This window comes from Bradysia coprophila (assembly GCF_014529535.1).
Source record: "Bradysia coprophila strain Holo2 chromosome IV unlocalized genomic scaffold, BU_Bcop_v1 contig_5, whole genome shotgun sequence".
Taxonomy (NCBI): Eukaryota; Metazoa; Arthropoda; class Insecta; order Diptera; family Sciaridae; genus Bradysia; species Bradysia coprophila.
Genome location: NW_023503374.1, coordinates 4877088 through 4900286, shown reverse-complemented (window position 1 = coordinate 4900286; position 23199 = coordinate 4877088). Strand labels below are relative to the sequence as shown.

Sequence of the window (23199 nt, the reverse complement as noted above, 5' to 3'; positions counted from 1 at the left end):
CTAATTTGGTTTGAAGTGGACCGAAAAGGTCAAAAAATGAAGCACGGCACTCCAAACTTCCCCCTTCCACCTTTCATGGACACGGGATGTACTATGGCTGCTGGATTAGCCACTGATAGACACTTTGCTGAAATAAATGAAAACTGAATCAACGATGACGACATGGAAACTATATTTCTTTTTCCAAAAAATCACAAATTGAAAATAAACTCTTTGTAACACATTTACATTGTACATACATCATTTTGGTAGAAGCTTTTACATTTTTTTGTTTTATTTTTATTTATTTATTATTATTCCATTTTGTTCTTCAATATCCTCTCTTTGTATATATTTTTAATGTAATAATTTGTCTGTCTTTTTTAAACTTATCATCTTGAATTTAAAAATCACAAAAACAAAACAAACGAAAAGGAAAAAAAATCTAAAACCAAACAATCAAACTGAGATTATATTGCTACGCTATTACCTACTACACTAATCAACAGTAAATAACTCTACTATTCCTAGTTCATTTTTTTAAATTTTATTTTTTATTTTTTATTGAATGATTTTCAATTTATAATTTTATTTTGACACCGTCATTGCATATATTTTCACCTTATGTTTTGATAAATTTTACAGTAAATATAACATGTAAATATACGAATGCTCCATTTTTTTATAGACATTTTTCATTTCAATTTGTTTCAATTATTTTTTGTTGTTTTGTGTGTTGGGTCGTTGAGTGTTTTATTACAATTTTTTTTTACTTTTATTTTTATACTTTTTATGCGGTTTTTATGAGAATATATTATTGATAACTCCTGTCTGTACTACAACGATGATTTGTTTGTTTGTTTAGTGGACAACGGTTTGCTGCTTGTCCATAAAGTAGTAGTTATTATTCAAAGGTAATACTTTTATTAGTTTGGTTTATTTATTATTTTTCTTTCTTTTTTTGTTTATTAATTTTGGAACACATTTATGTACACAATGTCGCTCAAAATATGACTGAGTAATTTCTATTATTATTTAAATTTCTTCATTCCTTTTAAATATGAAAAGCGATTACACTTTGACGCAACAGAACAAAAAAAATGGGGAAGTGACCAAGTGAATCGAATCAAGGGTTACATAAAACTGGTTCCAATAAATGCATTTTATTTCTTCCGAAGTATTTTCGGCTCGTTCCAACGAAAATAGCTATAAACTCTAAAAAGCTCTAAAAACTCGCCTTTGTTGCCCCAAATTAAAATGATCATTTTCTCACCGAGCTTTCATGCCCTTGTAGCGTAAAAATTATGTATTAACATCGGGAGAAAAGAATTAAATTTCATTGGCTCGGGTGACTCGTGGTTCTCGATATGCTCTGACTACAACGACACCCTCGAAATGAAATTTCCAACTTTTTTCCCGAGATTAACAACTAACTATTTCTTTGAAAATTTTACGTTTCTGCGTTTCTTTAATCAATTATTTCTTTCAATCCTCTATTATAGTCGGTAGAAAAGTACGTTTTCGGCTGGTCACTGATCTCAACTTTGACTCGACCAATGTGACGATGGGTAAAAATTGGCCTTTTTCGAATGTAGAAAATTGGAAAAGTGACAGAAAAATGATAGAAACGTAATCATTAATGACAGTAATAGTGACAGTATAACTATTGGAAGATCGTAATTCAAACAGATTCCTGGAATTTTCCTGATTATTAGAAACTTTGATGACGAACAAAGTGAACTAACTTTGGAACAAGATGAGAGATGCTTTTCGTCGACTGAACAATTTCCTGTTTTTTTTTTTTTTGGAAATTGTGTTTTAAATGTAAAAGGGAATCGAAATTTTGGTTGGAACAAAGTCGATAAACTTAGAAAAAACAAACATTTTATTGGAACGCGTTAAAACGCTGAATAAATGCAGTTCCAGTAGTAAATTGTGTTGTAAAATAGGAAAAAATGCTCGGAACGGGTTGAACTTGGAATATGTCGATATGATAGACGGGGGAATGTTTCATTCAGTTTTTCATTCGTCAATAAACGTCACGTTTAAATGATATGTACAAAGGAATCTACTTTGGATGTATCGTCATACCTAATACGGTCAAGTACTACTTAACAAGTAGTAAGAGTGTTCAACTGTGGGAAAGAGATAGTCTTGTTATCGCGATCCCAAAATAGTACGAATTCATTAAGTACAAACGAAAGGATGGAACGGCATTTTGTGGGGATTTTTTACGGTATAATGTTGAAACGTTGAACGATACAGATAACATTAAAAGAGCTGAGAATATCTACGATGCAGATCTATTTGAACACATGATTTGAGAGCGTCATTTATACTTATTATAATGAGAAATTTATTTACTTTCAATAAATTAAAAAAACAAGCGAACGAACCGCAATTTCATTATTCTCTTCTTCTTATATTTCTCTATTTGCTAACTCTGATGTCTAGATATATTTAGACTAATAAATATATATTTATTCGAAACGCTCTTTATTATCAGTGGTTTAAACAACGCTAAACCATTCATTACACCTTGTTTTGACTAGTTTGGAATAAATTTAAGTTTAAGTTCTTTAAGATGTGAAAAAAATTTTCTTCGTCTTTTGTCTTAAAATCAAAAACAAAAACAAAAAAAAATGGTCTTACCATATCATGTTCCTTATCTTTAAACTCACGGCATTATTATTATTATTATATGGCGGTGTAACACAATTGTTTTATTATCTTAATTGTGCCCCTCCGAAATTATTTTTTTAACTTTTCATTTCAAAATGATTTTGAATCAAAATTATTCTTTATGACACAGTCAATTTAACGTAAAATCTTTTTAGTAATTCGGTGCTGGATATTCACCTGAAATGGTAAAAAATGGAAACAAAATTATTTTATGGCCAAAACGTTTGCGGCTTGACTAGATTATAACAAAGGCTCATCAGGTTTGACCTTCGACTTAAAATCGAAAACTTGAAAATCTACAGGTCACGTTCAACCAATCTGAGCCTGACATGATACACTATCAGATTTCTCAAAAACCTTATCAGGTTATCTGAATATAAATTCCCGAATTAGAATTTCACGTCAGAGTTGGTCCCAAGGTCGATTATTTGAGAACGGATTCATAAAGATTCCAAATAAATTTTCGGTCATTTTAGGAAATCTTTAGAGAATTATTACTCAAATATTAGGCCTTGGTTGGTCCAATATACCGTATCAGGTTCAGGTCACTTCCAACTTGACCTGTTCCGAGCTTCAGTTTACATAAAATTGAATATGATCTTTTCGCAGTCGATCCGTCAGTCGCTTATTTTAGAGAATTTCAATTCTGGAAATTCAGAAAAATTCTGTAATAGGCCCTGCTCCTTCGTTGCTCCTTTTTTGCAGTGACATTTGGCAGTAGGTACAATAAGTGAAAGTTGGTCAAAGACTGAAGACATAAAGCTCTTGCCAGCTCTTGCACAGGTCTTCAGTTAGCGAATTCTTTCCACAAAATTACAGATCAAGCATTGATGTTACAGTTGAATGTTGAATCAATGTTTGTAGAACGAGATATATTTTTATCGAACGAGTGCTTCATTCACCTCAGCCCAATACTCTTTACAATGCTTTAATCTGGGCTATATGCACTTGGTACGCTTGTAGGATTAGCTGGAATTATTTTTGTTTTAAACTTGGTATAAATCCATCAAGGAATGTTGAATGTTCAAGATTTAGGAGGCTTCAAATTAGTTGTCTTGCTTGAAAAAACGAAGTGTCTCACAGTAGAGGTAAGCGGGCCGAGGTTTTTTCGAAACCCAACCCGACCCGTACCCGACCCGAATCGATTTTAAAAACCCGAGAACCCGAAACCCGACATATGCTGAAATCCGATAAAATCCAAAATATTTAAGAAACGTAAAAATAGATTTTTATTTTGTATCCATACATAAATCCGCATTGTTTCCGAGAGAAATTGGATAAGTTTGCAGTTTGCACCACTTATGACTGTACGAATTTAACAAAAATTAATTAGGGTCGGGTTCGACTTTTTTTAATTTAAAGACCGAAACCGCCCGAACCCAACCCGAATCAAATTTTCGAAACCCTATAACCCGAAGCCCGTTAAAAATGAATCGGGTTCGGTTCGGGCCGGGTTTTTGACCAACTTCGGGTAGCCCGCCCACCTCTATCTCACAGTCAGAGTCATTATATTCCACTTCATGAAAAACTCCAAAATCTCTACACAATATCTCTTAAGAGCCCATCGGGAGATAAAATAGAAGTCTTGTGGTACACAGAAAATTATTTAGATTTACCTCGTTGCTGTTGTTGTTGCTGGCCAAACGGCGGTTCATTGTATTGTTCAGATTCAACATTACCGACCGGATAACTTGAGTATGCATTGGCTGTGGGATCTGATTCATATGTAGGAGCGAAGGCAGCATCGACTCCTTGCTTGTAACGTTGATATGCAAACCAAGCGCAACCAGCCTATATGAAACAAATAAAATCAAATGAGCTGACGGTCATTGTCGTTTTGTTCTCCGTGATAATTACCCAGGTCACAATTGAAAACAGAGAGAATACAATGGCAGCTTGTACATTATTAACTCCATATCCGTTTGGTGGTTCCTTCGCCTTTCCCCACTGATTGGTGAGATAGCAAAATCCAACAAAATATAAAAATGCCCACAAGCCTGTAAATGCAACGCACATTAAATTCCGTCAATGGCACATATGGCAGTGGGAGTCCTTACTTGAAAATCCCAAATCTCCGAGAACGAAGTGCTTTCTCGTCTTAACCGATGACATTTGTTCGAACAGATATTCACCGACAATAAATCCCATTGAGGCTAGGAATGCAATCACACCAATTCCGACACCGTAGTTACATGCATTCGAATTATCATTGTACAGACAAGAATCTTTGCCGTCGATAACAGTCCAGCCTTCCGACGATATGCATCCGAACACAACAATTGCAAATAACTGAAAACGAAACAGAAATATTTCAATTGTCGAAGCACTAAAAAACTGAAATTGTTTACAACAACAAAAAAATGGTTTGCTGATGAATCAGTTACGTGTGGAGATTAGTTCGTCGATTGGAAAAATGTGTGAGAGATACTCGAAATTAATGACAATACCAATGCTAACGTTTTGAGTAAATAATAAATGCAAAGCAACGATTCGACTGAACTATTTAATTTAAAAACTCCGAATCAGGGTTCTTGACCAACATCTAGTTCAAGGTCAAACATGAAAAGCAACTGACACCATTTATTTTGAAGTCAACAGGTAAGGAGATAGACTGTGAACTCCACACTGTAGAAATCATCATACTAACTTCAAATCGTGCAAATTTCACACAAAGAACTTGATATCCGAATTTCAACATTACGTTCAACTTATAAAGGTTTGACAGCATAGGGTATCGGCACCTGTTACGAGCAGTGAAAGAAAGATCCGAGTGACAACACTGTATGCGTGAATGAGATGAAACACTTACTCGGAACTAAAATAAAGGAGGGTTGTAACTAGTGCCGTTGCCCTATGCTTTTCAGTCAATATTTGCGTGGAAGTTCATTGGTCTTGAGTTCTTTTTATGAACACTCAACCATTGTTTGTACAAAAGTTTTCTTCCTCGTACTATACGTTTGTAAAAAAGGAAAAAAAGGAAAATTTCGTAGACACAAAACGAAATAGAAACTTTCAGTAATTCCAGAACATACAATTTAATTGACCGAATTCAGGTTTACGAACAAAACTGTTGAATTCGATGAAGAGATTGAGATCAAGTGGAGAGAATTTTTCGTGAATTTTGCTTATTGTTCACCAAATCTGTTCATGTCTACGAACATAAGAGAGTCGCATCGTCGCAACACTTAAAACGAGGTAAAAATAAGGAAAACTTAAAGAGAGACGTCAATCTTCTACGAATCTTCCCTTCTAATTTTTTGAGTTTCCTAATCTGACTTTCATCGACTTATTTTGTTATAGGAGTTCACATTGATCAATATTGAATTTTGAGTCTAAGTTTTCCATTTGCGTTCCACTTGGACTATTATGTGGACCTTGAAATTATTTCGCATTGATCGCTTCAAATTTGGAGATATTTAAATGATTTCTCAGTGAACTAACTGAATCCAAGTACGAGTCTAGGTCATTCAATAACAGTACAGTCACTTAAAGCCCAAATGCAAATAGTCTTATCCGCAGTTAAGTGTTACTAAATTGAAATTTCTTGTCACCTCAATGGTAAACAATCTACGACTTTCATGATGGGGTGTAGCTGTTTTTCACACAAGTGTTGAGTGTGTGATATGTATACACAACAAGACAAGACAAGAAGAAAAAAAAAGTTTTTTTTTAAATACTTAAAAAAGCTCTAATTGTTCCTAAACGACTGGAAACTGGTGACATAATTAATCATAAAATATTCCACATGATATCCGAAATGTAGTCCAAATAAATTGATTTCCAATGGAATTCAAAATTGTATATTACAAAACTCTGAATGGATAACAGTGACAAAAAAACATCTCTCTCTATATGTAGGTAGTATACGATTTGGTGAACAAAAATTGTGGGCATGAGCAAATTCATTGCTATCGATTTTTCTTGTCGAACAAAACGAGTACATATGAAACACCAAAAATTTTTCTTCTCATATTGGTCTTACCCAGCATAATGCCCTTAGGAAAACTTGAGGTCTTTGAACGAATAAGATTGGATTGAATGGAGCTCCTGCTTTACCACCACCGAATGCACCGCCAACATCCATTTTCAGAATTTATATCGTTATTTATTTGCTCCTTTAAAAATATTTAGCTCTAAATTTGAACACAACACACACGACCACCAGCACCGTACTTTTCGCTATATATAAAAAATTCTTGAATGACATCTAATGTTGAATCCGCCTCCCCAGACAGAAATGTCAAATGAGAGCAGAATCCAGCTCCCACGTACATCTCGAAGCTCTAGAAAGCGCGAGTGATTTAAGCGTATTTTTGTCAAGGTTCTTAAAAGACCTTGATTTTTGTGTCTTCCTGGTATGGTCTGAAAATGCCGTTATGAGGATCCAAAATTCATTGAACATTTTTTATTGAAAATTTGTTGGGAAACGGTGTTCTTATCACTGTTAAAATTGGAATTTCTCTTGAAAATAAGAAGAGAATCTCAAGGTTGTATGATATAGTGTTGGACGCGATTGGTAACCACCTTCCGATATACAGTCTTGAATTAACTAGCTTGAATAACCAATGTCTGAATCATGTTATGAAAAAATTATTTGAGCAAAGTGTGATTTCACACCAAACCAACGCACTTGAAGCAGTAGAAACAGTGGTAACTCTAAATAGAGTCCTGAGACTCCATACCATACATTTGGCATTGCAAAAAGAAGTAACAAAGTAAGAATAACAAACTACAGAAAAAGAATCCGTATGTGCTCCGACTTGTATGGACTGGCCATACCTACTTATCTACTTTCATTGGCAAATGTGCCTAAAATTTGAATTTTGAGTGAACGATTCGATGAAAAAGTGAACCGAAAAATACATTTCAACGCTTCCTTATATGAAAATGACGCTACGTTAGAAAGACCTCCGCACTTTCCATTTTGAATTTCGACCGCACTTACGGCGCGAATAGCTCTACTGTATGATAAGAAAAGGCTCACCAAAAGAAGAGACTCGATAATGCTTCTAGCAGTCATTACGAGGTTAAAATTTAAATTTATTGTGTCTCTAGTGCTACTCTAATAAAATCGGAAATCCCCTTATCGTTAGTACACCGTCCTTCGATTTCAGTTCTAGCCTTTTTTCATTTTTTTTTTTTTTCATTCTGTCAACTTGACATTTCTTCCAGTTCCATCCGTTCCATCCACAACGTGTTTTGAATTTGTGATAACATTTGGTGTTATGATTTTACGAAACATTTAAATTGCAAAAAAATGAGAAATAATACACCGCCGACGTCACCGTACAATTCAGTAGGAGGAGACGAAGAGGACGATGGTGATGAATTGATTTATGTGGGCGATGCTGACGAAGTTTTGAATGAATGGGAACAACAAATCGAATCTGATGATGAGAATGGTGATGATGCTGCAATTGTTGACAACGAAATGACCGTTGAGCGGGACGATGCTGTTCTAACATTTACCAAGCATAACAAACCCGTGTTTTGTGGTTCTCTGCATCCAAGTCTGGACTTAGCCGTGACGGGAGGCGAGGATGACAAAGCCTATGTTTGGTCAACGGAAACTGGCGAAGTTGTCTACGAAGTAGATGGTCACAAGGATTCGATTGTTTGCGCTCAGTTCAGCAGTGATGGAAACTTCTTAGCGACTGGTGACCTTGCCGGAGATATTCAGGTTTTCAAGGTGAACAACAATTACTCCAAAGTATGGGAATTCTCCATGGGTGATATGGCGTGGATGCAATGGCACACATCGGCCAATGTGTTGCTAGCTGGAGGTGAATCGGGTGAAGTGTACGTTTGGCGTATACCATCCGGTGAATGTAAAGTTCTTCAAGGAAATGGTCATAAGTCAGAAGTTGGCGAGTTGACGAACGATGGCAAAAAACTGATTGTTGGCTATGGAGACGGCACCATTAAACTGTGGGACATTAAATCCAGTTCGGTTGTACAAGAAATACTAGCCGACTCTCCGTTGGGCCATTCCAGTACAATTACTTGCATTGCAGCCGATCCAGACAATGGAATATTTTTAAGTGGCAGTGAAGATGGCAAAATTCTGATAGCTGGTGCTAGCGGAGCTTTGGGAAATCTTCTGCCAGATTCCGGATCGGTGGAATCATTAGCATTTTGTCCGGATTCGGATTTAAAATTGGCCGCATGTGGTATGTCACAGTATCTGATTGTGAAAGTACTGAACGAAAGTTAAAATATTGGTTTTGTTTGTTAGGAACATTGCAAGGAAAGATTTCATTGTGGGACATTGCTAAGCAGGCGGTTCGCGTTGAATGTGAGAAGGGCGGCTCCGGTGTAACGAAACTGTTTTGGGCACCGAATCATACTCTTTTTTGTGGAACATTGGATGGTGCTATAAGAGCTTTCGATGGTCGCAGTGGTCAACTGAAGGTAATTTTTTCTTATTTTACTGTCTCCATAAAAATTGGTCCGAAGTTCGAGGACTTTATCTGTAAAATTCGTCAGGCAATAAATCTTTCAAATTTAGAGATTCCACTAGCTTTGGTTTTAAGGGAAATGCAACAGAATTCCATACCGTTCTAAAATGATAAAATTGATAGTAGGTCCTTTCACAGCGCAGATAGAAGTTCTGGTCAGGATAGATTGCTCTCGAAAATTGAATCCACTGAAAACGGACGTTGAGGCTCGATTTTTTTATGTGAAGATTGTTGTGTGCTGAAGTAGTCTTTCAATTCATTGAATAGTGGCGGAACGATATAAGTAGATCATGATTGGTCCTTGATAAAGGAACGCTCAAGTGTGATCAGATTTGACAAAAGAAGTGTTTTGGCTGAGGCCATTGAATCCTTTTTGTCCGTCGAGGACATACCATAGTCGTCCTAATTTTGGAGAAAAGTTCCTTCCAATAAAACAAGATTCGGGAGTCATCTAGCTAAACAAAAACCGGTCCTCAGGTAGATGTTGCGTGAGACTTTTAAATTGTGACGCGAGTAAAATTTCAAAAATCGGAGTTCGGGACAAATTAGTAGATTGTTCCGAATCGGGAGACCAATTAGGAAGAGTGTGCTGGTGAGTCCAGAAATATATAATTTTCCATAACCTGTTAGAAGCGGCAAGCATATCGCCACATAATATCATCGCACATTTTTGTCATTGCTATCGATAAAAAATGATTTTCATTCCAGTTTTCACTACTCGGACATCAGGCTGAGGTGTACGATTTAAGCTATAGCCGAAACAAATCGATTCTACTTACCACATCGGAGGACGGCACATCGAAAATTTTTAAGAATTTTGTATTTTAAGCCTTATTTGAATCAAAATAAAATGTTGAACTGAAACCTGTCGGAGTACTACCACCTTTCACTTTCAGCTGGTCATAGTCGTTCGGCATGGCGCGCGCTCATAAAAAAAAGTCCAATGGAAAATGCGTCTTTTGAGAAAAAAAAACCTCTATGCCATCTGGACTACAGGTGAGGAAGAGCAACAGTCTCGTTTGATGAAATCTCGAAGAATTATTCGCATTTCGATATGAATTTTCAGTATAACCGTTGAGTATATCGTTGAATCATTTCCCGAATTAAAAATCATCCATTTGAACGTGAACATTAAGAAAACTGCTGGAAAAATCGTTGACGCTCAGGTCGACGTTTAAAAGCCCAATGAAAGGTCGACCCGCATTCACTCAAGTGTTATCCGCACGCGATACACAAACTGCGTTTGCTACGATAGTATCTTACTGTAAATTGCATTTTCATTTTCGTGTGGCCATTAAATTATCACCAGACGCAAACGCATCAAACAATGGGCCTTATTCGAAACGGTTTCCCGATGACTACTAAGCAGTTTCGTTTGCGTGAGTGGTCCAGCTGAAAAACAGAGTGGGAGAGAGACTCATTCGTTTGCTAGAAGTTGTTTTGATGAAATTATGAAAAATAGAAATTCAATGCCAATCATGGGCGCGCGTTAGCATAGCGCCCGTGACGCAAGTCCTATTACTAGAAAAAATTTAAAAAAAAATTTTTTGTCGTAGACTGCAGAACCATATATACAGCAAATATTGAAGTTCCACAATTCAAATACAAATGACTCCAAATTACCATTAAAAAAAACTAGGCGTCCGTACGAGTTCAACGAGCTATCACACGTTCTTGCAGCTTAAAATTTGGCCACGCAAAAAATCTTCCAAGAAGCCCCATTTCCATACATTTTGGTCAATTTCAGTACTTTAAACGAAATGAAAAAATCCTACGTTACTTTGTTAGTCCGTCCGTCCGTCCGTCCGTGTTTCCTATCTTCTAAAGTCTTCTTTAGATTTTGTTGAAATTTTGGGAGTAGATTCTAGTCGTCATTCTAAGACATTCCAGAAAAAAAAATTTGGGGGGAACCGGCCTCGTTTCGGAGCTAGGGCTCCTCGAAGTTCCCATAAAAGCCCCATATAAGAACACCTTTAAATGTGTGTGTGTGGATGGGTATGGTAGAACAAATTTGTTCGCTTTTGGTAAGCTCTGCTCGCCTCAATTTTTTTTCCTAAATTTAGAATTTTTTTAAATTTTTCAAATTTTTTTAAATTTTTAAATTTTTTTTAAATTTTTCAAAGTTTTTCAAATTTTTCAAAATTTTTCAAATTTTTCAAATTTTTAAATTTTTCAATCTACTAATTCTTCCAAAAGAACTGATATCAGTCAAAAACACTCAAAAGAGTTAAAGTGACGCAAGTCCCTGTGCATACTTCCAAAACAACTGATATCGCTGGATGTGACGCATTCTGCGCTTGTACGCAAAAACTGTAACAGGTAAAATTTGACCAAAGAAATTCTAGAAACAAAATTTTACCAAAAAAATTTTGCGTCAGAAGATGTTGAGGAAAGTACTTTTAAGAAATTTTTTAAAATAGGCAAGAATACGTCCGAATCATCTGCCACTTTGTGACGCAAAATTTTTTTGGTAAAATTTTGTTTCTAGAATTTCTTTGGTCAAATTTTTCCTGTTACAGTTTTTGCGTACAAGCGCAGAATGCGTCACATCCAGCGATATCAGTTGTTTTGGAAGTATGCACAGCGACTTGCGTCACTTTTACTCTTTTGAGTGTTTTTGACCGATTTTCTTTCTACACTTACTTGATGTAATAATTTTACTTTCTAAAAAATTACATAAAATGAAAATTATTTCTATCGAATGGAGAAAATCCATCGAATCAATTTTAGAAAAGTAACGAAGAGGCTTTATGCTTTATTGAGACCTTCTCCTCATACGCACAGCTTGGGTACGAGACCACACTTCTCCTGAAGATACAAAAAATAGCACTCTCGAGTGTGTACCTGACACTGAACCTGCAGAAAACGCAGGAGACCATGTACCTGGCACCACAGAAACTCGGGTAGCAGATGCTGTTGCCCAATTAGCGCGGAACAATTTTCAGCCTGCGTAAGTCCGAAGGTAGCGGCCCTTCCACCAGCAGCACGGTCCTGCATATGTCGAAGTGATCTCAGTGCATGTTCCTGTAGTCCACACAATTCCGCGGGTCTGCCGTGCAAGAGTGCAATATTTCAGTTTTCGACCATTTTCGAACACTCTGAACAAAATATTTCGCATTTTTATGGATGATATCGATAGAGAATTAAATTTCCTACACCAAAGCAACGCACAGTGCGGTGACCAAAGACGTTTTTCCAATTTTTTTGGACAACATAAGGCCGTAAAGTTCTTATAAGATTTAATAGACACAATTGTTACGAATATTTGTAGTTACGATCGCATGAGAAACGATGTACAGTTCTATGACACTTTTATAACAATCGCAAAAATTGATTGAGAAAATCAGTCAGTCAAAGAACCTGACCCACCCATCAGCTGGGACCTACTTCAGATAGAAAGCACACTATATTGTTAAATTTTTTTGATGGTCCTAACGAAATTTACAACTCTAGAACACATTTGCTGTTGTGATATTGTTGCTGTGAACAAACTCGTTTAACCTAGCGTATATGACTCGTTCTATAACAAGTTAGTCAGGCAGCTGAGCAGACTAATATTTGGATACTAATAAACGACCGATAAAATTATTCGAAACTACCGATAAAAAATAATAAATGACCGATAAATACGGTACCGATAGAAAATAATAAATTATCGATAGACACATTCACAAGTACCGATAAAAATATTCTAAACTACCGATAACTTTTTACCGATAAAAAGTGATAAAATACCGATAAATTAATAATTTTACAACTATTCATCGGTCAAATTCCATTTTCTATCAGTAGCTTATTGCTTTCTATCGGTAGTTTATTAATTTCTATCGGTAGTTCATTATTTTCTATCGGTAGTTCATTGTTTTCTATCGGTAGTTCATCACTGGGGCCTTTCTGTTGATATTTCTTCGATTTCAAATGGAAATTTTTCTACTGAGGGCCTTTCTGTTAATTTTTTTCGATTTCAAATCAGAATTTTCCAACTGAGGCCTTTCTGTTAATTTTTCTTCGATTTAGAATCGAATTTCTTCTACTGAGGCCTTTCTTTTAATTTTTTCGTTTTCTAATCGAAATGTTTCCACTCAGGGCCTTTCTGTTAATTTTTTCCCGATTTCAAATCAGAATTTTCCAATTGAGGCCTTTCTCTTAATTTTTTCGATTTCCAATGAAAATGTTTTCGAATTCCAATCGTAATTTTTCCACTGAGGCCTTTCTATTAACTTTTTTCAATTTCCAATCAAAATTTTTCCTCCTGAGGGCTTTCTGTTAATTTTTTTCGATATCGAATGGAAATTTTTTCACTATGGCCTTTCTGCTAATTTTTTCGATTTCCAATGGAAATTTTTCTACTGAAGGCCTTTCTGTTAATTTTTTTTTTCGATTTCCAATCAAAAAATTTCCTACTGAGGCCTTTCTGTTATTTTTTTTTCGATTTCCAATCAGTAGGATTTCCAATATGTTCGCTAAAATGGGCTGCATTTGTTTGAACACTAAATGGTTGAAATTTAAAAAAGCCCTGCCGGGACCTCGCCCGACTGAGGCAAAAGGCCCTTCGGGAATCGCCCGAACGCCCAGTATGGCCAGTTCGGACCTGGACGGGGAGCCTCACGACATTTACGACATTTATAAATTGGTTTTCGTTGTGTTTTCATTTCTCTATTATTAATGGAGTTGGGACACAAATGAAATCAGTAGATTGTTCCGAATCGGGAGACCAATTAGGAATTGTGTGCTGGTCGGGGAATAAGTCGAAAAGTGAAACGCAGTTGATCAATATTAGAAATTCCGAAGAACGGCTAAGCGAGATATGATTGTTTCAGTAAATTTAGGATTTTTTTTAGATTACAAGATGTGAGTCCAGAAATATCCAATTTTCCTGTTTGAAACTGCAAGCATATCGCTATCGCCACATAATCATCGCTCATTTTTGTCTCTATCGCAAATTATTATTTTTTTGTTCATACCAGTTTTCACTACTTGGACATCAGGCTGAGGTGTACGATTAAAGCTACAGTCGAAACAAATCGATTCTACTTACCACATCGGAGGACGGCACATCGAAAATTTTTAAGAATTTTATATTTGAATCAAAATAAAATGTTGAATTGAAAACCTGTCGGTGCTACTTTCACTCTAGCCAATCCTTCATAGCGACCCTAATCTCACTTCGGTTCGTCGATCAAATAAAAAAAAATCTTCTGATTCCCCCTTCACGTCACTTTATTTCATTCATTTCGAGTAGATGTATCAGCTCCAGATCATTGTTGCTGTTGATTCACGCTCAATGGAATAAATTGTTGATTCGATGCTCGTTTTGCGTTTGGCTCTTTCGACTGAAACAAAAAAGACAGCTCGGTCAGATCTATTGCAATGCAACCGTTTCAAATGCATTACCGATTTCTGGCGCTTACGAGGCTTCGACTCTTTATCCTTTGCCGAACCATTCGTTGTGACTCCATCATTTTTCGAGCTGTTTGCATTGTCAGTGTTTTTCTTGTACTTGCGGGGAGTGTACTTTTTCGACTTGTTTTGGCCGGATGCACGAATCAATGAGGGGAAATTATTGCTCGCCGTATCGGTTGTATCTGCTGTGCGCCATTCATCATTGTATTCGTCCAGTCGAGCTTTCAGCAGAAGAATATCCTTTTCCTTTCGTTTGCTGATGCTCTTCACAAAGTGGATCCTGCAGAGATAAAGAGACTGTCAATTTGGCCTTGGTAGTACGGATTGATTGTTCCCAAACCGTTTACCTTCGAATCAGCTTTTCATTGTTTCTGGATAAAAGTTCACATTTCCGATCAATTAACTGTATTGCTCTGCGATATTGAGATATTTTTGCCTCCTCCTTGTAGTCGATGCCATTGCCATTGTCATTGTCCGAATAATAATCCGACATAGAAAAGGAATCACTTCGTGGGGGCGGTTGAACTGACGACGTTGTATCGAATTTCGGGTTCATTTCACCCATTGTCTACCGGCTGGACAATGTAAGAGCTCACTTACGCGTAAGAAGCTCAAAAAGTTTGGTCCAAGGAACGATTCGAGCGAGATTATAAACAAAAATATTTAGCTGTCACAAAATGTGTCAAAAGCGTCAAAAGCAGGCAAACAGATGATTCAAACGCACTCATTCTTGGATTTTGACAAGTTGTTGAAGGAAAACACCGACGTGATTAAGCTGACTCTTATTTACAAAAGTGAAATAAGTAAATAAAGCGAAAGATTTTCTCATCACAAGTGTCGATCGGCGTAAGTTGATTAACATAAAATATTTGCACAGAAATGTAAGTGTGACACTTCCTGTGTGGTGTGTTCATTATGAAGAATTTCCTCATTATCTAATCAGTGATTGACGTGAATAACAAAAAAAAATGTAACTTTGACTGGTTCTCAAAAGTGTAAAAGGTGCAAGGGTGCAAGTAATTCTTCGACTGAAATTCAGACGAAAAATCCGATGATCACTGTAGGCTCTTACTTACTTACTTAGGCGGGCACTACAACCTACTATTGGTTTTGGCCTCTTCCAGCAATCTTCTCCAATCGGACCTATTCGGCGCCAACGTTCTCCAGTCGCTTACTCTTAGTACTTTCAGATCAGACTCAATTACATCTTTCCATCTCGCTCTCGGTCTTCCTGGTCTGCGGCTTCCATCGGGATTTGTATTTAGCAGTTTCAGTGGTACATGTTCATCGTTCATTCTTTGTACATGACAGAGCCATTTTAATCGATTGATTTTGATGAATTTGACTATATCGGGCTCCTTGTAAAGCTGATACAGCTCATGGTTGTATCTTCTTCTCCAATTGCCGTTCACATTGACACCTCCAAAAATTGATCGAAGAATTCTCCTTTCAAAAACCAAAAGTGTCTGTTCGTCACTTTGTGTCATGCATCACTGTAGACGTTAGGATTCAGGAAGATTTTTTATGAATACTGCGACACGGTGGGGAGAACCGGCACTCATGGCCGTGCGGGACCGACGAGTCAATTTGAATACAGATTGTTATCGCAACGGATAGAGTGACTAATACTAAGCTGATTTGTGGTAAAATGGCTTCCCTCGACAACTTCACCACGTAACCACTGCCAGCTAAAGTCGAAATTTCGACATTTTTAAATCGTGATATGTCCAAGATGAAGAGAGTTTGAAACTCTTTGAATGGCGATATTGGTAGAGGACTATATGCTCTTCTAAATGCCGAGAATGGATTTTGCCAAAATTTTCTGTATTGTACAATATTTGAAAAAGTTTATTTTCATCATCCTCGGCGAAACTTGAACTCCTCTGTAATACACAGGTAGACTTTTCTTGTAACAAAACAATAACCTGTTCAGCCTGCAGTCTAAGCTTTACAACGATACCAGCACCAGCCTCACAACAAGTATCTTTTACAACATTTTGTTTGCTGCTCACTCTACAACGAAATTTTCAATTTATCATCCATCTTCAAGTGCCCGTTCCTTTCTCACAATAATAACGTGCAGCTGGAGTCGGTTATAATATGTGGGAATATGTGGAAATCAGCTACGTGGCTGTGGTTACGTGGTGAAGTTGTCAAGGGAAGCCATTTTAAGACGAATTAGCTTAGAATTAGTCCCTCTATCCGTTGCGATAACAATCTGTATTCAAATTGACTCGTCGGTCCCGCACGGCCATGAGTGCTGGTTCTCCGAAACGGCAGGATGGATCCGCTAACTGAATGTGGTTCCTTATAGTACTCGAGTCCCTCAATAAGAACATGAAGAAAAATCAGAGGTGGTGTCGCGACACTATTTCAGTTTTGTTCAACCCCACCTTGTCGAAACCCTCGATGTAAGTTTTAGGTCTCTGCTTCCATTCCGGAAAAAGAGCTCCTCCAAGAGATTCTTTTAAGTTTCAAGATAAGACTTTTGGTAGACTTCCCACGGTTCCATCAGAAGGCATTTTGACTGACTCTTTACAAAGTAACCGTCTTGTATACCTTCCGTTTCGAAGTTGGAAGTTCTGAGAACCATGCAGTTTCCGACACTTTATCAAAATACAAAAAATCAATCGAGTTTCAATGACAGTTTGAAATTGAGACTCTCAATAGATCAATTTTCTTTCCTATTTTAACAGAGTAGTACTATCGGTGGTAGTCCCGTACATTGAAGTGAAGAAATGTTTATTTGCCGCAAATACATTGGACAAAGTGCGTGCAAAAGATTGACAATAATCAGAAGAATGTCAACGGAAGCGAATAGTAAATCAAACCGCATTGCGATATGCCACATGCGATCAACCAATGACCCTGAAAAGAATCGGTCACAAGTAACCGATATTGTGCAGAAGGCAAAGGAGCTGAATGCTAATGTAAGTACACTTTGCCACACCACATTCACACAGTGTAGCTTTGCAATCAAAGAAAACATTTTTCAGTTTATATTTTTACCAGAATGCTGTGACTATGTGGGTGGAAATGTACCTGAAACGCTAAAATTATCTCAGACAATCGATGGCGACACGATGTCATACTACAAGAATTTATCGAAATCGAATAAAGTCTGGCTGTCCATTGGTGGATTCCATGAGAAGGTCCCGAAAACGGTGAGTTTATATTAGCAATTCGCCGATTGAACTAACTTCCGCTTAACGCAAACCGTTGTTCTTTAGAATGACTCCGAAAGTGACAAAATCTTCAATTCACACGTGATTGTAAACGATGAGGGCGGAATCGTTGGTAACTACAGAAAACTCCATTTATTTGATGTCGACACTCCGGAATTTAAATTTCGTGAATCGAAGATTGTTGAAGGAGGGCGCTCCATTTTAGCACCAATTCCATCGCCCATTGGTAATGTCGGTGTCATGATAGTAAGCCCTGAACTGAATTTACGTTTAGATGAAAATCGTAAATCTGAATATGTTACAGTGTTACGACCTTCGATTCCCCGAATTGAGCACACTACTGCGTAAACAAGGTGCTGAGATCTTAACATATCCTTCCGCATTTGCATACACAACCGGTGAAGCGCATTGGGAAACTTTACTCAGGGCACGTGCCATCGAAAATCAATGCTTTGTCGTAGCATCCGCACAAATTGGATACCACAACGAGAAGAGACGAAGTTATGGAAATGCAATGGTTCGTTGACCCATGAAATGCATTCACTCAGCTCAACACTCCATAAAATCTGATTTATTCGCTTCAACAGGTCGTCAACCCTTGGGGTAAAATCATAGCCAAATGCGATAATGACAAAGACGTAGACGTCGCTGTCGCTGACATTGATCTGCAAGTTGCGGTTAAAGTTCGTCAAAATATGCCTTGCTTGGAGCATCGTCGCAATGACATATATTCGTTGTCTGTGATGCCGGAGAAATTCCAACCATCGACAACGGATTTTGTATTCGAAAAGTATCCCATTCCCGTTGGAACCATTTTCTATCAGTCGAACCACAGTTTGGCTTTCACAAACATTCGCTGCGTTGTACCCGGACGTATCCTTTTACTTTACCTATTTAATCGCTTTCGTTTCTTCTACAATAATAAGAAATTTACTTAACCAAAAACTAACTGTAAAACAGATGTCCTAGTCGCCTCCCGACGACCGGCCAACCGTCTTAAAGACCTTACACCGGAAGAAGTGACTGACTTTTTTCGTACAGTTTGTCTGGTTCAAAAAATGTCGGAGAGTTATCATCAAACATGCTCGGCTACTGTTACTGTACAGGATGGAGAGTTTGCTGGACAAACTGTGAAACACCTTCATTGCCATATAATGCCCAGACGTAAGGGTGATTTTAAGTTTAATGACGAAATTTATGTGAAATTGGCTCAGCACGATGCACATAACCAGGATCCATCCACGCGTCGAAGTAACGAAGAAATGTGTGCGGAAGCGTCGGAGTACCGTAAATTATTTGCTTCAAAGAACTTTGACTGATCGAATAAATTGCTTTCGACGAATATGAGCTGTTTCTTTCAATTTTATATCAAACTCCTTGGGAAGTGACGGGTGACCTTTATTACAGGTGGCTCGTAAGTTGATTTGTCGTATCGAAAGATTGGAAAGAATTTCAGCGTTATAAGTTCAATTTGCCAATTTAACTTTCGAAAAGTGAATATGTGAGTCTCGATGGTTCAACTTCTTAAAGCGGTGAGAGTATCACCCCAACAAGGTAAAGATTGTGGGTTCGTGTCCCACCTGTGCATCAATTTTTCATTTCAAATTACATGTCACAAGCACACTATATACCTTAGCACTTAAGAATGGTTTCCACTCAATAAAAAGTACTCCGTGTCAGAGTGAACAAAACAAAAAAAGGGAAGATTCGATTTTGTGTTTCACACGGAGTACTTTTTTGGCGAGTGGAAATCAAGCCTTACTCATATGATCCGTTGCTACGGCGAACGTTAAAAATGTCGAATGCCCTATTTCATCTTCGTTTTATTCCTGGATCCGGGATTCTGAAGTCATTTCTAACATTTCGTCGTAGATGGACTTACCTCACTTAGGCATTCAACAGAACGGCACTGTTATCGATATATATATATGTTCGAAAGCTGAGACTACCAGCAAAACAAAATTAATCAGTTTGGTTGCGTAACATTATTATGAAAGTAACTTAGGTGTCGTTGAGTTTCACAACTATGGTCAAATAACAGAGAAAAACTTTGGACCACTGGAAAGTTGCTATGCAGAAAATTTGAAAAAGTAAGTTTTTGGATATTGGTAGAGCTAATGTCCCTCTATTTGTACAACTAATTACCACCTCTGTGTCTCAAGTGTCCACGCCTGTAGAACTTTTCAAAGATCGTCACTTTTGAATTTTAATGAGTCGCCACCATCCTATCTCGCACCCACGGGAGCAATTTTTTGTGCTATGACTAGAGATGAGCGGGCCGCCCGAAAATGTCGGGATATCCGACTTTTTATCCGGCCCGACCGGGCTCGGGCCGGACGGGCTTTGAAAATGGAAATATTCTGTTCGTGCGGACTTTTCTAATTAGATCCAGAAAAATTTTAAATGTAAAAATAATCTAAATCTAAATTTTGGAAATAACTATCATATGCATACACCATCATCGAAATTGACAACAAAAACGACGACGATTTCATCCAACCTCAATTTTTTTGTCGAAAATTGTGACGGATTTAACAAATTTTGCAAATTAAAGCCGCTTCGGTGGCATAAAAAAAATTGTTTAGGTTGTTATGTCCTGCGGATGAAATCTGCCACTTCATGTGGCCTTGGAACAGACATATAACACAATACTGACAATACTCCCTCTTGTTCTTATTAGAATAACTAGTACAGTTTGATATGATATTTATCATAATTTGTATTATTTTTTCTGTACCATATTGCGAATATTGTAAATTTGTGAAAAGAAAAATGCAACGTACCCGCAGAATTTTTCTTTTCGCTAATTTGCAACTTCTTTGAAATTTTTCGTACATTTCGTTAACATTCAGTTGAACATACCAGTCAGTTGAACTCATTTGAACTTGTAGAATGTAATCAAATCATATCCGACTAACGTCTAATGCTACTTGAAAGTGCGACGATGGTATATTTGATATACGTCTACTTTTTCAAGGACTTTTTCAAACAATTGAAAATTATCGGGCTTTTTCGGACGGCTGGGCTCGGATCGGGTTGGACCACAAATTGGTAGGGCCAGTTTGGATCGGGCTTTAAAAGTGAATTTCGGGCCGGGCTTCGGGCCGGACGGGCTTCAACATCTCTAACTATGACTATTAGAATTCCATACCCTATCGATTGCAACCCTAATCAATTCTGTCGCACCGACAGAGCACTCTAGGGAACCTAGGTCCTACGTGGTCAGGGTCACGAACAGACTAAGATTATCGAAAAATATCAAATTTGCGACCACACGTTCAATTAAACTCCATTCACCCACACCGTGAAACAATTCGTCGAGCACACATAAATATCTGGCAGTGGTAACTCTCAGGATTTCGTAATTCTCAAAAATAGTAGCTGTAATGGTTACTACGGTAGTGGCTCATAATAGCAACAGCGCACAGACAGAAAGACAACCTACCGTTTCCAATAATTACTATTGTCACTGTGCTGCACTGTCATAAATTTCGCAAACCGATAGATAGCAACGACTGGATATTTGAATGAGAGGATGGTCAACGCACGCACGGCACTGGGACCATTCAAGTTGATTTTGCACATTGACGGCAGCATAGGTGAGCGCCTATCTATATGACCGCAGATTACCCTGTTTTTTCACCCACAACAGTACAACTCAAGGTTGGGTTAGCACTTAAAGCATGCCTTTCTTTTCATCAACCTTCTCGATCATTTCGTTTACAACAGCAGCCTGTGTAAGATCAACTCAGATTTGGACTGGTTTGCCTGGGACCGAACATTTTATTAATAAAAGAGGAAATATCGATGACAAAATGGTAATAGTAGATTATTCACCTCTGTCCACATGTTTATTTAGACACTTGGGGAGTTATTTCATGAGCCGAAGGCGAATGTTATAACTCCAAGTGTCTAAATAAACATTTGGACAGAGGTGAATACGCTATTTTATCTACCGACGGCGAAATAATAGCACTTTTTAACTGCTATTATTTCACCTAGGTAGATAAATTAGTTTATCTCCTGCAAGCTGATATTTCATACATTACGCGTTTCTGCATATAAACACAAACGCATACATAACCACAGCCTATACGATTGGATAATTCACACATAACCCACCTAGGGTAAATTTACTTTCCATCTACATATTTGAAAAAAAAAAAAAAATCGCCGAACGGCGGAAGCGAACACGGGACCAGCAGCATATCGACCAAACATGCTGACCACTACACCAACAAATCACATAACGAGGTGCAATTGGTGTCGGTAGTGGTTCGTTAGTCACTTCTACATCGATCAAATAATCAGAGTAGTCGGAATGATGTGATTTGAACGAAATGTTGAGGTGGATAGTATATGTGTGTGAGTAAGTAAATAAAGGATTCTCTGTATGATGTTTTTTTTTTGTTGTGAATGCGTTTTAAAACAACATGCTTAATTAATTAATTTTAAATTCAAATTTTTGTGGTTATTTCGCTAATGTATGAAATATCAGCTTGCAGGAGATAAAACATTGTTCTACCTTGATGTATATTTCTCGAATCACTTCTTATGTACAATTGTATATACACTCGCTGGCGCTCGTTATATACAATTGTACATACGAAGTTATTGTCGAAATATACACCAAGGTAGAAAATGTACTATTTTAATTGAGAAACAAGTTGACTCTGTAATAATATTTTACAAATATTTTGAGGCTAATTCGCACTTTTTTGAACATAATGCAGCCCACAAAAGAGATTCCTTCTTTCGGCGAGTACAAATGCTCGAAATGTAAAAGCACATGGAATTCGTCCAAGTCATTCGAAAATGCCTCACAAAAATGCAGAATATGCAATACGGAGGTCATGGCAACGAATCAGGTAAAAAAATGCGATTAATTTACCGCAATCTGAGCGAAATTTTTAATCTTGTAGAGGCCATTGAAAAATGCTAAGAAAATGTGTAAGACGGAAGATGTAAGTAGCCAGCGATCATAGTTTCCGACGTTGATAGTGGTCGGAAATTTAATTTTTCTTCTGTGACTAGGAGATGCACTTGAAGGGAATCGGACCATTTTTCGGGGAATTCCACTGCAAAAAATGTCAGAAGCATTGGATGTCAGCATATTGTTGGTTCGAAAATGACAAAAAGACCAAAGTTCCACAAAAGTGCAAGCGATGTAACGTTAATACTTTCGCAATCAAAATGGTAAGGCTTTTCATCTTTCAATAGTCCAAGTCGGTTAGATAATTTCTGGACAACCTTTTACTGTTCAAAATATTTACAGAGATCGTTGGAAAAATCAAATTCAGAAATCACTAAACCACATCAATCGGAACTATGTGGCAAGTGCCAGAAGCTCGGCTTTAGCTGTGAACGATTAAAGCTTAAGAGCATGACCAAACGTTTTTCTGCCTGGAGAATTTGAAATCCGGAAAGGGCGTTACAACGTTTTTTTGTTCTAATTTTCAATTCGATTTAGAAATAAATTTTGTTACCATATG

The 23199-nt window shown here is 37.3% G+C and overlaps 5 protein-coding genes across 8 annotated transcripts; 3 read left to right on the top strand and 2 right to left on the bottom strand.

The window, feature by feature from the left end:
• Window positions 1–2624: 2624 nt before the first annotated feature.
• Window positions 2625–6858, bottom strand: LOC119071804 (synaptogyrin). Its single transcript, XM_037176870.1, has 5 exons — window positions 6644–6858; window positions 4719–4950; window positions 4519–4658; window positions 4278–4452; window positions 2625–2838 (listed from the first exon to the last, which is right to left on the bottom strand). Exons 1-5 carry the CDS (start codon window positions 6743–6745, stop codon window positions 2813–2815), a joined length of 675 nt encoding a protein of 224 aa, XP_037032765.1. The 5' UTR covers window positions 6746–6858; the 3' UTR covers window positions 2625–2812.
• Window positions 6859–7820: 962 nt separating this feature from the next.
• On the top strand, window positions 7821–14174 carry LOC119071762 (angio-associated migratory cell protein). 2 transcript variants are annotated; one of them, XM_037176806.1, is made up of 3 exons: window positions 7821–8831; window positions 8897–9072; window positions 14087–14174. In XM_037176806.1, the coding sequence occupies exons 1-3, from the start codon at window positions 7919–7921 to the stop codon at window positions 14123–14125; spliced, it is 1128 nt and encodes a 375-aa protein (XP_037032701.1). In that variant the 5' UTR covers window positions 7821–7918; the 3' UTR covers window positions 14126–14174. The 2 variants fall into 2 exon arrangements, with proteins under 2 accessions (XP_037032701.1, XP_037032700.1); XM_037176805.1 differs by lacking the exon at window positions 14087–14174 and adding an exon at window positions 9828–9983 and having other exon boundaries at window positions 7822–8831.
• A 139-nt stretch (window positions 14175–14313) lies between these two features.
• Window positions 14314–15203, bottom strand: LOC119071808. Its single transcript, XM_037176873.1, has 3 exons — window positions 14870–15203; window positions 14514–14802; window positions 14314–14452 (listed from the first exon to the last, which is right to left on the bottom strand). The coding sequence occupies exons 1-3, from the start codon at window positions 15085–15087 to the stop codon at window positions 14378–14380; spliced, it is 582 nt and encodes a 193-aa protein (XP_037032768.1). The 5' UTR covers window positions 15088–15203; the 3' UTR covers window positions 14314–14377.
• Window positions 15204–15244: 41 nt separating this feature from the next.
• On the top strand, window positions 15245–19052 carry LOC119071753 (nitrilase and fragile histidine triad fusion protein NitFhit). 3 transcript variants are annotated; one of them, XM_037176789.1, is made up of 7 exons: window positions 15245–15368; window positions 17219–17452; window positions 17519–17686; window positions 17753–17953; window positions 18012–18224; window positions 18295–18580; window positions 18668–19052. In XM_037176789.1, the coding sequence occupies exons 2-7, from the start codon at window positions 17261–17263 to the stop codon at window positions 19024–19026; spliced, it is 1419 nt and encodes a 472-aa protein (XP_037032684.1). In that variant the 5' UTR covers window positions 15245–15368; window positions 17219–17260; the 3' UTR covers window positions 19027–19052. The 3 variants fall into 3 exon arrangements, with proteins under 3 accessions (XP_037032684.1, XP_037032686.1, XP_037032685.1); XM_037176791.1 differs by having other exon boundaries at window positions 15253–15368; window positions 17535–17686; XM_037176790.1 differs by having other exon boundaries at window positions 15260–15403.
• A 2364-nt stretch (window positions 19053–21416) lies between these two features.
• LOC119071811 (zygote arrest protein 1-like) lies at window positions 21417–23173 on the top strand. The gene is made up of 5 exons (XM_037176879.1): window positions 21417–21525; window positions 22441–22575; window positions 22630–22671; window positions 22742–22903; window positions 22983–23173. The coding sequence occupies exons 1-5, from the start codon at window positions 21523–21525 to the stop codon at window positions 23121–23123; spliced, it is 483 nt and encodes a 160-aa protein (XP_037032774.1). The 5' UTR covers window positions 21417–21522; the 3' UTR covers window positions 23124–23173.
• Window positions 23174–23199: the final 26 nt, after the last annotated feature.

Excerpts from the sequence above, each read along its gene's own strand:
- LOC119071804 (XM_037176870.1), bottom strand. The coding sequence starts at position 6,745 with ATGGATGTTGGCGGTGCATTCGGTGGTGGTAAAGCAGGAGCTCCATTC. Across the intron at positions 4,453-4,518 it reads TGTTTTCAATTGTGACCTGG|GCTGGTTGCGCTTGGTTTGC; the intron begins GTAATTATCACG and ends TGTTTCATATAG. Across the intron at positions 2,839-4,277 it reads GCAACAACAACAGCAACGAG|GTGAATATCCAGCACCGAAT; the intron begins GTAAATCTAAAT and ends TTACCATTTCAG.
- LOC119071762 (XM_037176805.1), top strand. The coding sequence starts at position 7,919 with ATGAGAAATAATACACCGCCGACGTCACCGTACAATTCAGTAGGAGGA. Across the intron at positions 8,832-8,896 it reads TTTAAAATTGGCCGCATGTG|GAACATTGCAAGGAAAGATT; the intron begins GTATGTCACAGT and ends TTTGTTTGTTAG. Across the intron at positions 9,073-9,827 it reads GTCGCAGTGGTCAACTGAAG|TTTTCACTACTCGGACATCA; the intron begins GTAATTTTTTCT and ends TTTTCATTCCAG.
- LOC119071808 (XM_037176873.1), bottom strand. The coding sequence starts at position 15,087 with ATGGGTGAAATGAACCCGAAATTCGATACAACGTCGTCAGTTCAACCG. Across the intron at positions 14,803-14,869 it reads AATGAAAAGCTGATTCGAAG|GATCCACTTTGTGAAGAGCA; the intron begins GTAAACGGTTTG and ends TTATCTCTGCAG. Across the intron at positions 14,453-14,513 it reads CTCGTAAGCGCCAGAAATCG|TCGAAAGAGCCAAACGCAAA; the intron begins GTAATGCATTTG and ends TTTTTGTTTCAG.
- LOC119071753 (XM_037176789.1), top strand. The coding sequence starts at position 17,261 with ATGTTTATTTGCCGCAAATACATTGGACAAAGTGCGTGCAAAAGATTG. Across the intron at positions 18,225-18,294 it reads GAAGTTATGGAAATGCAATG|GTCGTCAACCCTTGGGGTAA; the intron begins GTTCGTTGACCC and ends TCGCTTCAACAG. Across the intron at positions 18,581-18,667 it reads TCGCTGCGTTGTACCCGGAC|ATGTCCTAGTCGCCTCCCGA; the intron begins GTATCCTTTTAC and ends ACTGTAAAACAG.
- LOC119071811 (XM_037176879.1), top strand. Across the intron at positions 22,672-22,741 it reads AAATGTGTAAGACGGAAGAT|GAGATGCACTTGAAGGGAAT; the intron begins GTAAGTAGCCAG and ends TTCTGTGACTAG. Across the intron at positions 22,904-22,982 it reads ATACTTTCGCAATCAAAATG|AGATCGTTGGAAAAATCAAA; the intron begins GTAAGGCTTTTC and ends AAATATTTACAG.